This window comes from Solea solea, chromosome 11, assembly GCF_958295425.1.
Source record: "Solea solea chromosome 11, fSolSol10.1, whole genome shotgun sequence".
Lineage (NCBI taxonomy): Eukaryota > Metazoa > Chordata > Actinopteri > Pleuronectiformes > Soleidae > Solea > Solea solea.
The window spans coordinates 14571535-14588512 of NC_081144.1; the positions used below are offsets into that span (position 1 = coordinate 14571535).

Sequence of the window (16978 nt, forward strand, 5' to 3'; positions counted from 1 at the left end):
TTTCCCTCTAAAATCATCTTTAATGCAGGTTTGTGTTTCCACATATTTACAGGATACACTGTTACAAAGATGGAAAAAAAAACATTAAATTACAGAAATACTGAATTGAATTTGAAAGAAAGCAAACAAGTCGATAAATGTTTTAGAACAAAAAATGTTATAAAACACGACAAAATAGCATGAAAGATGGTCTTATCTTTTGGGCCAGTTATGCCGGAATCCTCTGTGGAAAATAAAAAGACAAAATTGTTAACATACAGAGATGTTTCAATTTGCAGAGGAGTCCAAAAAAAGCCAACTGAGTGGTGAATGTTTACCTGTCAGATTTTCCAGAGAGGTACGACATACTTCGGTTTCCAGCGCCAGAGTTCGATTTCTGTCCTTTGGGAGTTTTCTGTTAGATAAAAGATTTAAACTCAATCACAAATATAATTTATACTGATCAATCAACAAAGAATACAACACTTTTTGACAATACCTTTTTCCTTATATCGTGGCCTTGTCGGTATGGGTCAAACTGTGTGTTACCCTTGGATTTGGCATCTGTGAACCAAAGGAAATGTAATAAAAGGGATTAAATTTAAAAGGACAGTATCTGTAAGTTATTTGTCCAATGCTATGAAAATCAAATCAAAAATACACACCAGCAAAAACTTTGAGGTCTGACTGACTATAGTCAAAGGGTGTGAACTCGTCTTGGGTAGGGGGTTCGGTGTTCTGGGCCTTCGCAGCGGATTTCATCAACTTCTTACTCGGTTTGGGAGTCGACTCTCCAACCTCACTGGGAACCCGCTCTCTTTTCTGTCCGCCACCTTTTGCTGATTCCTGATGAAATAGAGTGAGTAACATTACACGATGAACAGTGTTCGACAGTATTGGTGCGGTTTTGCTGCACAAGTAATCAAACACCTCTTTGATTAAGGATTGTTCATAATAATTTAAAATAATGGGGTTTCAAAACATAACAGAATCTTCTCCTCTGTGATTTCAGAGTGTGTGCCTTTCTGTACCACCGTCCCCTGGAACAACCTCCCTGGCTCTTCATCTTTATGCTTCATCAGTACCATTTTCTTAATGATGTGACACTTAATACATGTTCTAATTCTACCATCTGCGTATAGGTATCAGTATCAACCACTTCTATCTAGTACACGATATAGTTGCAATTAGTGCCGTAAACAAGATGACTAAAAATAGTCTTGTCTTGATAAAAAAGAAGAGTGTTTTACTCTTCTGAGGGTAATACATTTTATTATTATGTTTTTGTTTGCTGTAGTTATTCGACTGGCAGGTTACTTGTTGACGCTTCATAACAACATCTACAATCCATCCATCTACATTCAATCTTTACCCAATAGGTCAAACAAATACCCGTTTACAGGGTCTCTCCTTCTGTGATCATATCTTGTAGTGATTCTTCTTCCCGAGTCTGCATAAGCCAGTATGATCTGTTATTTAATCCATGATGAAAGGCTTTACGCAACGCTGGGTACATCAAATCAGCTTCACTTTGTTACCGCAATCACAACATATGGAGCAAAATGACAACATCACTGTCGCCCCAGAGGTCAGGTTTTACGTTGTCATGACTGCTGAGTGATTAAAAACCTGCCATAACATCTTTTCTTCAAACCACAGTGATTATATAATTATTTTATACATGAGTCTGAAGATTTTATTACACCAATTAAACAATACTACTGGCAATTAGGAAACCAGGGATGTTGGAGTCTGACCACAACACACACCTCTTTTAATATCAATGAAAACTTCACTGCCAAAGTGGTGGCTGACACTAACAGTTTAGCCGGCACAGCTAATATTTGCCTGCAGTTGGCTGATTGAAGAGTGTTACTTTCAAGTGAAACAGCCAACATTTCTGATGATGGCACGTGCCAGCGCTATTAACTGAAGACGCTCTTTTGAGCAGGGAGCTCTCTAAAACTAATTTGTCACTTTAGCCATCATCACACAATGGATTACTGTGTTGCAAGGCTGAAGGCAGAGAAAGCCTGTGGTGAAGTGGTGCCACTAGAAGGGACACAAGAATCAAATGGCGGAGAGTGGCGCTTTTCATATTCTCCTTCACCATGGACAGAATATGCAGCACTGGGATTTAACACAAAGGGAAAAACACCATATGGTAAGAGCACATGAGTAACCAAGCAGGAGGGAGCAGAGTAATACCACAGAGAGAGATGCAGCCAACAAGAAGTGGGCTTTTGGGCAAAAAGCAGCTATTGTTACTCAGAACATTTCTGCAAGGCTCCAGTCTCATGCTGTCTCTTCCCCAGACACATCCCAGAACAGATATACAATAACTTCTCTGTGCTGCAGAAAGGCAGTAGTGGAAGTGAGTCAACATGTTAATGTGAAGAAACAAACAGCCATAGATCAGATCATTAGAGCAGTGTTAAACTGACTAGTAAAACCATGTCTTTAATATACCATGCCAGTGTCTTAGGAAAGTGCAACTCTTGTTTTTGTGGACTTGAACTTTCCTTAGAGGGACATCAGCATTGAAGTTGACAACAAAGCCAAAGTGAGATGGAAATGCAAGGATGAGAGCGCTAAATGACTCACCGCTGCTTGCTGGCGAACAGTGGCAACGTTTTTGAGATTCTCCTGGTAGCTCTTTTTCACCTTGTTTCTTTCCGCTGCAGAAATCAACATTAAAATACAGTGAGGATGACGACTCAATAAACTGTAAATTTAGTGAAAGTGCGAGCTCTTTCTTTACCTGCCACTTTCTTTGCCTGTTCTTTCGCCTCTGCCTTGGCTTTCCTCTTGGCTTCCAGCTCCTCCTGCTGTTCTGCAATATTCTGCAGTTTCCATCTTTTACTAATCTGTAAATGTGACAGGTTATCAAACATGCAGGTGAGATGACAGCACAATTAAGTCTGTGTTGGAATGAACTAGGTATGATTAACCATCAGTCGATTCGTTGACGTAAATAATTTATCGAATAGGAATTTATTGATTAAATAAATAACTGTTTTCTTTTCGTCTGTGCATCATTTATCTGGAACCCACAAACAGTGTAGTTGTGACTTAAACCACCAGAGGTTGCAGATCAACCAAAGTGCTAACATAAGCAGCAGGAGAAGGAGTCAAAATGACTGGAAATAAAGCTAGTTGAAGCAGCCTCTGCAACAGCAACCCATACGATGGATTAAACAACTATTTTACATCGTTTCATAGTGAAATATTAACCATTTCGTTCTTATTTCTAGTTCATGGAAACACCTAGAAGGTGCAGCTTGGACACATCATCTGTGACGAACCCAGGGTCATGGGGTGTTTCGGGTCGCAGATCATCAGACACCCTCACCTTAGATGTATGTGAATGCAAATCACATTGTGATAATTCTATTTATAGAGTTATGAGGATTTCTAGTAAGTTTACTGCTTTAAGAGAACTACTTTACAAATGAATCTAAATTTGCTAAAACAGAGAAAAATATCTGCGAAATGTATATCTGTTTCAGACGATATATATCGTGGAGAATAAAGTGGTAAAATGAACTCATGTAGCTTTTTAATTACCTCAAATATTTTTGAAGATGGGTCAAACTTGGCATTCTTGTTGACGTGCACATCAGTGATGGGTAAATACTGAAACACAAAAGATGATAACAGCATTATGTGTGTCTGGTTAACTAACATGCAGATAATAGTGACAATTAGTCACAGGGCACATCTTACCATTCTGAAGGGGTTTTGAAATGACTCAATGATACGTCTGGCTTTCATTTGAGCAACAGGAAGGGACTCTTGGTCGTTCTTTGTTTCCATCTCCTTCAAAAGGTACAGTCCTCACATTAGTTTCTAGTATGCACAAACCACCTGACTTTATTACTTAAACTCAAAATGTATCCCTACCTCAAACAGTGCGATTTTAGCATGTGCCACAAGACCATTTGTTTCCTTAACACCAACATCAACATCCATTTTGTCTTCATCTTCTGAGAAGAGCATTCCCTGTTTAGCAGGCAGTTCTGAAAAGAAATACAGTTTGAGGCATAACGGGCTAAAACAATGAATCAGCAAGCGTTATGAAAAACATGTACAAACATCACGCTTACCATCAGGGGGAAAGTGGGGGAGATCACTTTCAGAGACCCTGGAGGTATCATGTGGACCAAACAACGTGACCTCTGGCTGGAAATGTGCACCAGATCACAAATATTTTACCAACCTTTTCAAAAACAACCTTTAATAAAACACTTGAATATGTTTTTATCCAACCTTTTTTATGGGTGTGAGTCCCTTCGTCTTTTGAGCTGCAATCTCAGCCTGTGTGAGGTTAAGAAAATATTGCTAGGTAAATAGATAACCTCCACTGACAAGTCAGTTGACAACACAAAAACAGAAATTTCATCACAGACAAAAAAAAAAACAAAAAACATAACATTCCCACTGCAGACATGCATCTTTTTTACCTTAAGGAGAGGCATTTCTCTTGCTTGTTGCACTAACAAATGGAGCTCATGGATCTGTTGCCTCAACAGTGGGGGTACAGGGTTACAGCAGGCAATGATGCCTTGAGGCTCTCTGAGTAGATAAAAAGAAAAAATAACACAATGTGCTTCAGATTGCAAAGAACCTAAAACCTTTAAAGTACACACAGAGCATGTAAGGTTAAGGGTTAAGTGGGACATTCAGTCAACTTACTTGGGAAGTTCTTCTGATATTTTGCTCATCATATGAGTGGGCAGAACATATCTAAAGACATAAGTAAAAACAATTTAAAACATAGTATGAGATAATCAAAGCATGAATAATGTCACAAAATTTCAACTGCTTGGACACCATCTATAAATAGGAAAAACAACAGCTTATCTATCCATTTCCAAACAGCCTACCCAGTGCTTTCATCTTCCTGCCTGGCCAACTTGTCTCTCCAGGCAAAGAGCAGTCTGAAGGCTGTAAGCTGCTGGGTGTTGAAAGACCTTTTCTGCTTCCTCTGCAGCTCCAAATACGACTCCTCTGTAAATATAGGCTTCACATATCTCTGCATGAGAGGGAGGCACATGAAGCATGGCAAGTGTCAGAAAATGTTGGAGATTTTGGTGTGGAAAGTTAAAAATGTGAAAGCAATAAAATACACAATTGGACAGAAGATGGTATAAATTCAATTGTATCTTTGTGGTGTTTGAGGTGAGGTTTGTGGACACCTTCAGTGAAATGTCTTTGCTCTTGTTCCAGACACTCTGCAGCAGGCCAGGCTGTCCATGGTTTACAGTGAGGAGCTGTGACCTCACAGAGTCGTAGATGTAGAGGAGATAATGCGTGTCTGTCCGGGCGTACTGGACCATCTCCTCTGGCAAAGGGCTACAAGGACAAGTTATGGGACAAGAAACATGAGAAATAATCAGATTTGTCATAGTTTCTAGTTAAAAAGGAACTATAGGTCATGGCTAAGCATAACCGAAATGATCAAATTCAGCATGCCATTGAGTATTCATCTCCATACCGAATTCTCCAGTCGGCCAGCTGAAAGCGTTTGTCTGACTCCACGTTGCAGAAGTGTTTGAGCAGGTGGTCGAGAGAATGTCTAGCCAGGTTCAAAGCTCGGCTGGCCTGATGTGTGTCAAACATGTTGACGACATACAAGCCCAAGTCTCTCTGGAGCCACTCAATGTCAGAGTCAGCTCCATGAAACACCTGAGAACATGAGGTAAAACACTGCTTACATACAGAAAATTAGGGACACATTTATTCTATATGGCTGATTTTCACAGGCACCATCTGAGGTGCAAGCCCACATACTGCACGTTTTCACCACCATCCTACAGTATGTGAGTCATGAAGGCTCCCACACAACACAAGACACCCGCCAGCTTTATTTAACGAGTCAATTGTGGCTCCAAGACGCTTCAGACTCAATTCTGACATGCTCTTAGACTGCAATTCATTGTGCAATTAGTGATTTTCTTCCCTTGGTTCCTTTTTTTATTTCAGTCGATGATTATACAGCTCAGAAGGTCATCGGATCTTCTATAATTACACCTGTCCAAAGATCTATTAGCTTGAGGCCATTTTCTGTTTTTGTTGCAGATAAAAACATTAATTAACATTTAATTCTCAAATTATTGATTTAAATTGTGAGCAACCCAAGGGCTATACACCAGTTATACCTCATAACTGTTAAATGCACTGTGAGTGCAGGGAGTAAGACGACAAAGATTGAACAACAATTAAAGTTGTAAGCATTTCACATAGACGAAGTAGTTGCCGAATCTACAATCTCATCTCGAGAGGCTGTAGTCAATAGTTTTAGCTATATTTTCAGGTGACAGGAACAAATGTTTGGGACACTGCCTTTACCTTGACAATAGACGGGTCACTGAACACTTCATTCAGGATGTACATCTCGCTGCGGAGTTCCAAGGTGTCTATGATAAAATCCTCCTCCCTGGTGGAAATCTGCATCAGGCAGGTGAGGCCGAGAAAACTCCTGTAGGAATGATGCTGCAACAGGAAACAGTGTTATCAAAATGTGTCCGCACTCATCAGCGTTTAAACAATGGGAAAGGCTTAAAAATGACCTAAACAAAAGGCTATAGGATCATGTCATGCTTCGTACCTCAAGGTCAACTGCAAATTCAGACATGGTGCACAGTCTTTCATTCAGAGCCACCAGATCCTCCAGGGTATCGATGAAGGATAGATTGGTCTCAGCCATTACTTTGTACATCTAAAAAGAAGCCACAGAGTACACATCAGATCAAGGCCTCACCAACAATGAGAGAATCACATGCATAATAGTTCTGCTGTAACATGCCTGTGGTTCTGGCTTAGACAGAAGGCTTTCTGGTATGGTAAGATGATCCAATTCATACTGGTATGGGTGAGCAAACCTGTATGGATTAAAAAAATAAATAAAAAATAATAAGTTAGACAAAGAACAAGAAATATGAATAGATTTGGAAAAAAAAGAACAACTTACATGTCTTCAACATGTTGCTGAGTTCTTTGCTGATGAATGAAGTCAGCAAGGGCAGCCGGGACATCAAGATCCTCAGGTCTCTCTTTACGGATTTGTTTGTCAGTAAAATCTACCAGTGGAGAACAATGTATCACAGTAAAGATAATATGGCTAATTAATCAAAAGAAAAACAAACAAATTTGAAGAACATGAGAGTGAGACTTACAAGAAGGAAGTGGCTTTACTGCATTAGGCTTGATGAAGATCTTCGGAATAAAAGGCGTGTTGCTGTTGTCAACTTTTTCCTTGAATTTAAACTGAGGCCTTGCAATGTTCTTGGCATGGAGCAGTCTGAATGTCTCTGAACGACTGCCCGAACCTGAACCCTGAACAATAAAATAACTGTTTACCAAAGGGTCTGGAGAACAAGTGTGAAAATTCATCAAGGGCTCCAAAGAAAATATAAAAAACAACTATAACTGGCAAATAATGCTTCAGCTTTAACCAAAACAGAGACTGGGATCTGCAGTACGAGAGCTCAAATGTTAGTTCACCCACCTTGCGATTCCAGCTGGAAACGACAATCTTGGGAGGCTGAAAGCCTGCAGGCATGACAGGCTGTTGGCTTCTGTTCACCCCATCAGCTTCATCAAGGAGAATCCCCTGGAGATCAGATACAAGAGCTTAGTTGGTTTGCTTCGACCTTTACGATGCAGAAACTTGTAAAAACACCAAGCCTGTAGGCCATACCGCTCTTTCAAGGATGGCATCATTGGAGTCCACAATCAAGTCAAATCTCTCCTCCAGCCCGGTCAGCTTGCTCTGGTTCCTCACGCGAGATCTACAGCCATGGTGCTGCATTATTTGACTCATGCTAACACAATGTTAACACAATGAAATTAATTAATTTCTTTTTTTTGGAGGACCATGAAAAACAAGTGGTTACTTTATTTAGACTGGAGGAAATTGTGTGGCCAGTACAAAATATTACAAAAAATAAAAGTAATTATATAATAAATGAAAACGAAAATCAAATAAAATACCCATTATGAACCAAATAAAAACAATAATAATAAGCTAAATAAGAAGAGTTGCAATCTGTACAGAATAGAGCTGAAACAATTTACTAATTGTAAATGTCAACTTTTTTGATAATGGATTAATTAGTTTGAAGCTTTTTTCATTATTAAAACCAGATTTGATTGTTTTAGCTTCTTAAATGTAGTATTTTCTTCATTTCTTTGCTCCATATAACAAATAATTCATTAAAATGTCTAGGTTTGACAAACGCTGATCAACATTAAACATGAAAATAATCAACAGATTAATCGATTATGAAAAGAATCATTGGTTGTGTTCAAAATATTGTTGTTTAGTTAATGCTGTGAAATGTAGGACTTTACAATTTGATGGCTACAGGGAGGAATGATTTCCTGTTATCAGAAAAATGTTACTCTTTTAGCAAGAAAAAAAAATATTCAAGTTAAATATAACATTCATTCATTGCACAAAAAAATATATTAACTACACAAAAAATATATAATATTAAGTTTTACCTCCGTTGACTGGTTTATTCAACTTTCACTTAGGAGCATACATTTTATATTTAATTATCCTGCATTTTTTATATGAAGTGACATGAACGTTTTTCATCATTATAACGTTTTTGGTCATATTACAGTAGAGCAATGCATGAATTATCTACGGTGAATGTATTATGGGAGTGTGGTTGCAGTGTACCATCCCGACCAAAGAGAACGCCCATTTATAAACACGTCAATTCCATTCCATGGGCTTTAGCGTAAATAAATGCACAGGTGGAGCACACACTCTCAAACAAATGGAAATCTGACTGAGCTACAGCTCAAATGAAGCAGCAATATTCCCTGTACTCACCAGTGCAAGAGCTTATCTCCTTGACTTTCACAGAACTCTCGGAATCCTGGAAAGCTGCGATAGAAGTCATAATCATCCCCAACTTGAGGCAAACCGGCGGATGCTTTAGTGGCCGATAATACACCACCCAATCCATACTGCAGAGGAGACAGACAGGAAAGTTAATCACAAGTTTACATCACACAGCGTTCAACTAAACAAGTGTGAGAAAACACTGGTTTTACTCTTTTACTTATCAGTTTATTAGTCTAATTAATGACGATAGCTTATACAGTTTTCAAAACAATATCACGTGAATATCAATATTCTTGCGTTTGGTTATTTACTTTCTTAACTCCATTCACTTCAGCTGGCTTGAGGTTTAGGGCAGTTGTTGCCAAGTACTTAAGTGCTAGCAGCACTACAGGAAATAAACCTTTAGCCCGAGACGGACATATTTTATGAAATAATCGCTTAAAAAAACCAGAATGACACAAGTCTACTGCGACAACATTTATCTGTGCATGTTTTCCCGCAACGTCAAACTCACTTACACAACCACCACAGCTTGTAATCACCAAGCTCACCCACGTTGTCTGACTGATAGCTAGCCTGAGCTCAAAACCCCTGCGTTCAATTTCCACACTTCACTCACTTTCACGAAGGCGTCCACGTCTGGAAAACCGGGGCATAGCTCAGGTTTTTTCTCGTCGTTCGTGTCTGCATTTCCGTCCTGGGGGCCGCTGTTTGTGGCGTCTTTCTTTTTTGAAGACTCCATCACGTACTGTGTGGTGCTGCTGTGTACATGTGAGCAACCGGAAGCAGCCACAGTGTTTTCTCCCGAGCTGCTGAGAGAGACGCCGCAGTAGACACAGTGACACCCAGTGGCCTGGGGTGGACACGCCGCATTTTTGTTTTCTATTTTATTTATTTATTGGTTTATTTGAGACGGACACTGCTAATAATAAAGCTTTCACGAGTCCATGGCCTAATATTTAAATTTGTAGAGCACTTTTCAAGAATTTGTTGGATAATAGCCAAAATAAATCCCTCTCTGTTTGTGTAATGTAACACTTAAAGAGATCAACGCGAACCTCGTGGTGTGCACAGACATCAGAACACGTGTACATTTGGGAAAAGCGATGAGTATTAATTGTTTTCCACTTTCCTTGACTTATTTTCCACCTCTAACCTTAATTAGAAGTCTTGTCTGAGTCCTTGACTGACTCAACTCATTGTTCATGGCTTGTTTTTTGATTAATGATATCCTGATGGGGTCATTTTCATTATCATACCATCCTACCTACATGATTTTGGACACACACGACATCAATTCCCAAACACCGTACCTTTAACGACCTTAAAAGCAATCTTTGTGATAGCAGAAAAAGTGCATGGTATTATTTTCTGATGAGGTATTACAAAACGACAAATAGGTCTCTAAATTCAGCTTTCGGTAGGATGTTTCGACAAAGTTGCATGTTTTTAGTCAGGACATTAGATGTGGACCTCTATTCATTAATTTTTATCACTGAGATGGGCATTTTATATACAGCACTGGAAATGATACAGCACTCTTGTGTCTCAAGAGAGCACTCGAGCATGCTGTGTTTTTGTCCATTAGGCACCAGGGAACGTGCCACCCCTGACCCCCTGTGCGTGCCACAGTTGCCTGTTATTATGTCACCTGTAGTCTGGAATGACAAGTACAAGAGCTTAGTTGGAACTCTTTTTTAAACCAAACCTTTACATGGAAATGAACATACATCTACTTTACTGGCATAAATGAGGGCCAAATCTCCTTGCCCGGTGCCTAAACCATCCAATCTTATAAAAGAACTGCACCATGACACTAGTGCCATGAGGGGGCAGTATTGACACTTGCAGAGCAACCTTAAGCAACAAAGCTACTGCAGTATGCACCAACAATGTCTTAGCTGTAGTTGCATTACAAGCTATCAAAATCATATCTGAACCCAAAACCCATTTTTCATTTTTCTGCAGAGTTGATGCTGTGGGTATAAATTATAAATAGTGTTGTTCCTTTGGCGAGTCTTGTGCACAAAGAAGTTACAGTGAGCTGCTGTTGTGATCCAATGGTCAATACCATGTGAAGAGACATTGCCTAAGTATTGACAAACCAACTCATTACGGATGATCTGTGGTGTGTGGGGAGAAACCTCTCTTTTCTTCACTTCCCCTCCTTATTGATCTCTTCACAGGGTCCTCTCCCTCTTATTATCTTAAAAGCATCTCTGCAACACCGACTCGATCAATATTTCACAGTAGCTTTCCATGTCACTCTGTTGTTTTAGTGGAAAGTATCATACATTCAGCAGATACACGGTCTGATAATCCAAAGAAATGAATCAGTTTGTTACAAAAGCTGCAGTTCAAAGCCCACTGCTTTTAGACGGTGTATTCCTTTTGATATTGAATGTGACATTACTATTCAATCTATCCTCATGTCTTGCGATGATGAATATGCATCATCCAGAAATTAGATATGTAGCAGAAACCTTTGTGACTGTGTTCTTTATCTGGAGTAGGCCCTTACTGCTGTCATATACTGTCATTCATATATATTTTTTTCATAATATTATGCATTCTACAGGTTTGATGATGCCCCAAGGTACCACTCAAAATTCCTCCTGCAGAAGAGGACAGTAAAACCGCTGATGCCGAAAATGACGCTGTTCCACATGTATTTTTTTAAAAAAAAGAGAAAAATCCAAGACAAAATCCTCAGTGAATTGTTTTTATTAACTCCCTCATTTAGAAAACACAAATGCACCAAACAATATCACACATGCACAGCTTCAGCATATCAAGATCAGCCGACATCTTTTCATTGTGAAAAAGTTTAAGCCACGATCTCACGGAGATCAGAAGGACATCAAAATACTGTGGAGTCACAACAGAAAGGCCAAGCGTTGTCACCCAGAGCGGTAATTGTGGTTTTTCATCAGTCTTTATGGAATTACAAGTCCTTTTGATTTGATTTTCTGATTCATTCTGAAAAGAGCAAGAAAACGGTAAAGGTTATTTGTATAAAAAGACAAACTGCACCGATTTACCACCTTGTAACAGGTAGTCTGCGTGGCACTGCACCAAATGGCTGTTTGATAACAGCTCCTCGGAAATGTTTTTTTTTTTTTATTCATTTTAATTGGAATTAGAATTGGAAGTAGGACACCATATTTTTGTCTCCCACTTAGGGACTTTGCTTCAGAGCACAACAAACAAACAGTATGTCAAGTAAACTGTATGAGGGAGAGGGAGAGAGAGAGAGAGAGAGAGAGAGAGAGGGGTCTCACATTGCCCTCGCTTTTAAATTAACCAACACTGTTTCTTGTTTGGCATTTTTAAGGGTTGACACTTGACCTTTGTGCAGAATATTTGGAGGAAAGTACGAAATAAACAATCAGGAACCATAGCAAACATTTTTAAAAAAAAGAAAAAAAGAAAATCAAAGTTAAAATCTAAACATCTCACAGTACTGATACAATACAAAACAAAGAGGTTGGCGACGCTAGTATGTTTCCAAGACACAAGTTCATAAAGTGTGTACTGTTGTCTTTTTTTCAGTCCATGTCATTAATGAATTAGCCAGAAAGATGCATTTCCTGTGTAAACATCTGTAAGCTCAACAATGACAGTGTGTGATGAAAGAATGGATACAGATTAACCACACATTAAGCCACAACAACAAAATAACAGGATTCAAAGACTGCTTTCCCAAAGGTAATACACTAATTTTTCACATTTAATAAAATTGTAATCATGTGTGGTGCCCCATGACCACTTTTTCCTGTGCACTAGCAATCCATTGCACTTTTGACAGAAGAACAGACACTTGCTCTGCTTCAATTTTTCTCGACACTTCCCTTTGTGACCTTCTTTCACTCCATTTTAACATCTGTGACTCTTCAGCTGTTTAGAGCCATGAACCAAGGAGGAAAAAAAGAAAGGGCTTTGAACAATTTCCAGAGGTTTTTAGCTGAATGGTCCTCCTAAAACACTTGTCTGTGACACTGTGGGGTAAGGTAACACAAACATGCACGCACATTTGCACACATACACACACACACACTGATTTAGTCCTCCCTGAATCCTGATATATTAGTCTTGTGTGGGTGTCATTAGTACCATTACTCCTATGCCCTTTACCTCAGTGGCCCCCCTCAGGCCTGCACTCATTTATTAAACTGCTTTCATGTCGGCTCAATCGTGGCACACACCAGGCTTTCCATTCATCAAGTCAGACTGTTCAAGAGACCCTCGTGCCTTGTGCTGACGGACCTGTGATCGGTCTGCTCCTGCCATTTGTGAGCGGTTCAAAGATACAATGAAGCAGGTCTGTATACCTGAGCAGTGGGGCGCTTACGCTGAAGTACACGAACGAACAATGACAACACATATCGCATAAAAAAAGCCAATACGACCGACGACAAAGAACAGAGTCACACATTAAAACACAGCTGACCATACATTTTTGCCAAGTAACATCTAAGCTGGTGGCTAGATTTAATTTATCAGACTGGCACACTAGGCAGCACTTTAAACCCCTCGTCTCCACTGTCGGGGCAGATGATGCACACTGACTGGCACTGACTGCACACATGTATCCAGGATAAGGCCGCAAATAATGATTGTTTTCATTATTGACCAATCAGAAAGTCGTGTTCCCTATTAACAGTTAAAATAGCACAAAATGTGTCTCATTGTTTCGGTGATTAGAAACTAGTGCACCAGACTTTTAAGTATTTATATGAAATAATCTTTTACTCAAATTCCACTTGACAACATTGCTTTGGACCAAATCTCAAGTCTTAATCAGTAAAAAATAAGTTTTGCTGCTGATCAGCTGACACAGCCACAGTCAGGTGACTGAAGTAGGGAAGTCCAGCCTTGAGATGAAACTTGATAACAACAAACTCCTCACTCGCAGATATGGTTTTTAAATGTGTCCGTCAAATGACTTCTCCAAGAGTTTCCAAGAACGCTCTGATCATATTGTAACGTTGTTGTTTCATGATTTTAGTGCCTTCAGTGTAATTATGCTTTAAACAAAATAGCTCAACATGTGTGAAAGATGTGCTTATCCTCTTTCTTGTTCAGAGTTAGATGAAAAAATCAACAGCACCCTCATGTCTTTGCTTTAACTATGGAGCACTGTAGCGGTTCTGATGAATGACGTTGGTCCCAAATCGAGGCAACATAGAAGATAGAAGATGGTAGTTAGTGAGCTACATAGGTGCAGATAGTTGTTTTTTCTGGACACTGGACAAAGACAAGGGGAACTTCTTGACCCCAGTCTTTATGCCACGCTCAGATTTATGTCCATATCTAGTAAGAGTGATACTGGTCTTCTCATCTGATAACAAACATTATGTGTATTTAGAATGATTAAGGATTTGAACTCATTTGAACTAGATGGACTGAAATACTCCGACAATCAACTATTTGGTGCTCATCTACGTATATCTTAAGATACTGGTATTACTGCATATTTCCTGATATTACTGTAACTACTACTCCGTGTAAAGGTGGGATGTAAATTATACGTGACTAACTGAATGACTGATATTTTGATTGTGATGGTTTTATAGAAGTTTTTTGGCAAATGACCACAGTCTTAAGTGGGTTAGTACATTCCAAGGCGGACTTTGTGGATTGTAATAGAACAAACACCTTGGTGGATATTATACCCTTCATTAAAAAAACAGCAAATGCTCATATTTGTGAAGCTGGAACCAGTGGATGTGTGGAGTTCCTTTTGACAAATGACTTCTATGATTGCCATTGATACATATTTCTTGATTGGCTGGTTGTAATACCTGTAAATACCAGAAATACCCCCGTACTGCTGTATATAGGCAAAGTCAAATCAACCAATCAGTGGAGCCTCCACGGTACATTCAGCTTTCCAGGATCAAATGACAAATATTAAATGGCACTGAGGGCTATTCTATGAGTTTCACGTGGGATTGAACTGGAATTGAACGCGTGTAAAGATGAACATGGCTGCAGGATGATCGGAAACCCCATCACTGACTCGTGTTTATAAGTGACGCCGTTACGAGGATCTCCAAAGGCACAGGCACGGGTGAATGAGCATGTTCCGACTCGCCAAATCATTAGGAGAAGAAATCCTAAAATATTCAAAAATACAATGTACAACATCCCATCATGGCCCTCTGTAAAGTACGCCGAGACCTTCAATAATAAGAAACCGTGCAGAATAAAGTACTGAGGAAAGCATGTGGCTATTTTAGCGACAACAATGAGAAGGCTGAAAACTACTTTGGCACATGAATGGAAGTAAGGCATCTGTTATCATTCTAGAGTCCAAAAGAAAATGGCTAAAATGGAGCATTGTTCCCAACCAGCAAAAATATCAAAACGAAAAGAGGAAAAAAAAAAAAAAAAAACCACAAGCATTTACTGTTAATTAAGTATCTGACAGCACACTCCACTTTTGTGCTTCCTCATATCTGCAAATTCCGGCAGCAGCGCCAGAGAAGAGATGAACAGAAACAAGAAGGAACTAAACAAAGGAGAACAAAGTCTGTCACTGTGTCATGACGTTGACCTGAATGTTGATATTGCAAGGGTGAGGAGCAGGGGGAGGGATGAGATGTCCACGCTCCAAGCTCTCGAGCCACGGGCGCTCATACCTGCAACACAAAATACCACAGAGCTGTGAAAACCTGCACACACCTGAAAATAGTCAGCAATGATCTCGTCTCAGCGTTGTCTCGCACACACGACTGAATGAATACATTTCTTCATTTTGACAATAACAGCCTATATACATCCATCCATCCATCAATAATCTACCACTTTATATGCTTACAAATTAAAGACAAACAAATGAACAAAAGAAGACAAGTGTACACGTGATATAAAGGATGTGTTGTATCGTACATCGAGGAGGAAGAACCTTTCAATTATTAGTTTCGACCCCTTTTTCACAGACTAATACATACCAATGATTTTAATATTAACATGAACAGTCTTCACCCGGCTTCACCCTTTAGAGGTCACCACAGCGGATCATCTCCCTCCATCTAGCCTTGTCCCTTGTGTCCTCTTCTGTTACCAACTTCACTCCTTCACAACATCCATGAACCTTCTCTGTGGTCTTCCTCTTTTCCTCCTGCCCGGCAGCTCCATGTGCCGGGCAGGATCTTAAGATCCTTAAGGTCCAGTATAATCCCTATAATTTCTCTGCATGTTACCAAACCGTCTCAGCCTTGACTTTCTTACTTTATCTCCAAACCATTCAACTTGAGCTGTCCCTCGAACATTTCTAAATCCAGTCCATCCTGGTCACCTCCAACAAAAAATCTCAGCATCTTCAGCTCTGCCACCTCCTGTCTTTTTGACAATGCCTCTGTCTCAAAGCCATACATCATCTAGCAGGTCTCACTACCAATCTTGTGGACCTTCTCTTTCACTTTTGCTGCTGTCCTTCTGTCACACATCACCCCTGACACTCGTCTCCACCCTGCCTTCACTCTCTTCTTCACCTCTCTTGTGCACTGTCCATTGCTTTTTATGGTTGACTCCAGGTCTTTAAACTCATCCTCGCATCTTCACCGTACCACCTACCTGTCTCACTGTCATTCTCACACACACAGGTGTTCTGTCTTGCTCCTACTTTCCTCTTCTCTCCAGTGCAGCCCTCCACCTCTCCACACTCTCTTCCCACCTGTCCTTTACTCTCACTACAGATTACAACATAATCTGCAAACTGCATGGAGACTCCTGCCTGACCTCACCTGTCAACCTGTCCATCAACACTGCAAATAAGAGTATATTAACACACATCCTCATCCATTACACTCAAATTATACAATAATTATACACTTACAAATTTAGTGTATAATTATTGCATAATTCTGTATAAAAGGAGTTTAATGTTTAAGTGCCAGAACGAAGCTTGATGCAGTTTGCACTTATCGCCAGTTTCTCATGTGTTAAGTATTTAAGCAAGTGACTGATTTCTCTGGGACAATATAACATCAATAATATAAAAATGTATATATATGTATATATATATATATATATATATATGAAAGAAGCCTTTTCCATATAAAAATACACAAAAAAAACCTCATCTGATGTGCCTGGGCAAGTAGTTTCTATAAACAGTGCTCTCTGTTG

General features: G+C 39.6%; 2 protein-coding genes across 3 annotated transcripts in view; both read right to left on the reverse strand.

Annotated features, from left to right (window-relative positions):
* On the reverse strand, positions 1–9628 carry exosc10 (exosome component 10). 2 transcript variants are annotated; one of them, XM_058643157.1, is made up of 26 exons: positions 9462–9628; positions 8828–8964; positions 7682–7805; positions 7490–7594; positions 7158–7317; positions 6953–7061; positions 6788–6863; positions 6590–6700; positions 6331–6474; positions 5477–5667; positions 5178–5334; positions 4866–5014; positions 4675–4725; positions 4443–4554; positions 4249–4296; positions 4086–4161; positions 3883–3998; positions 3706–3798; positions 3547–3615; positions 2741–2846; positions 2584–2657; positions 645–825; positions 479–543; positions 318–394; positions 179–223; positions 1–58 (listed from the first exon to the last, which is right to left on the reverse strand). In XM_058643157.1, exons 1-25 carry the CDS (start codon positions 9582–9584, stop codon positions 193–195), a joined length of 2685 nt encoding a protein of 894 aa, XP_058499140.1. In that variant the 5' UTR covers positions 9585–9628; the 3' UTR covers positions 1–58; positions 179–192. The 2 variants fall into 2 exon arrangements, with proteins under 2 accessions (XP_058499140.1, XP_058499139.1); XM_058643156.1 differs by having other exon boundaries at positions 1–223.
* Positions 9629–11550: 1922 nt separating this feature from the next.
* LOC131468757 (contactin-3-like) overlaps positions 11551–16978 on the reverse strand; it is a 37390-nt gene continuing 31962 nt past the window's right edge. The window contains exon 23 of the mRNA XM_058643330.1: positions 11551–15486. Coding sequence (XP_058499313.1) covers positions 15389–15486 — 98 coding nt within the window. The 3' untranslated portion in view covers positions 11551–15388. The remainder of the gene's footprint in view (positions 15487–16978) is intronic.

Bases quoted from the DNA above. Each gene is read 5' to 3' on its own strand.
- exosc10 (XM_058643157.1), bottom strand. From the start codon at position 9,584: ATGGAGTCTTCAAAAAAGAAAGACGCCACAAACAGCGGCCCCCAGGAC. The intron at 4,726-4,865 runs GTAGGCTGTTTG...TTATGTCTTTAG, and splicing joins CAGGAAGATGAAAGCACTGG to ATATGTTCTGCCCACTCATA. The intron at 3,999-4,085 runs GTAAGCGTGATG...ATTTCTTTTCAG, and splicing joins CCCCCACTTTCCCCCTGATG to AACTGCCTGCTAAACAGGGA.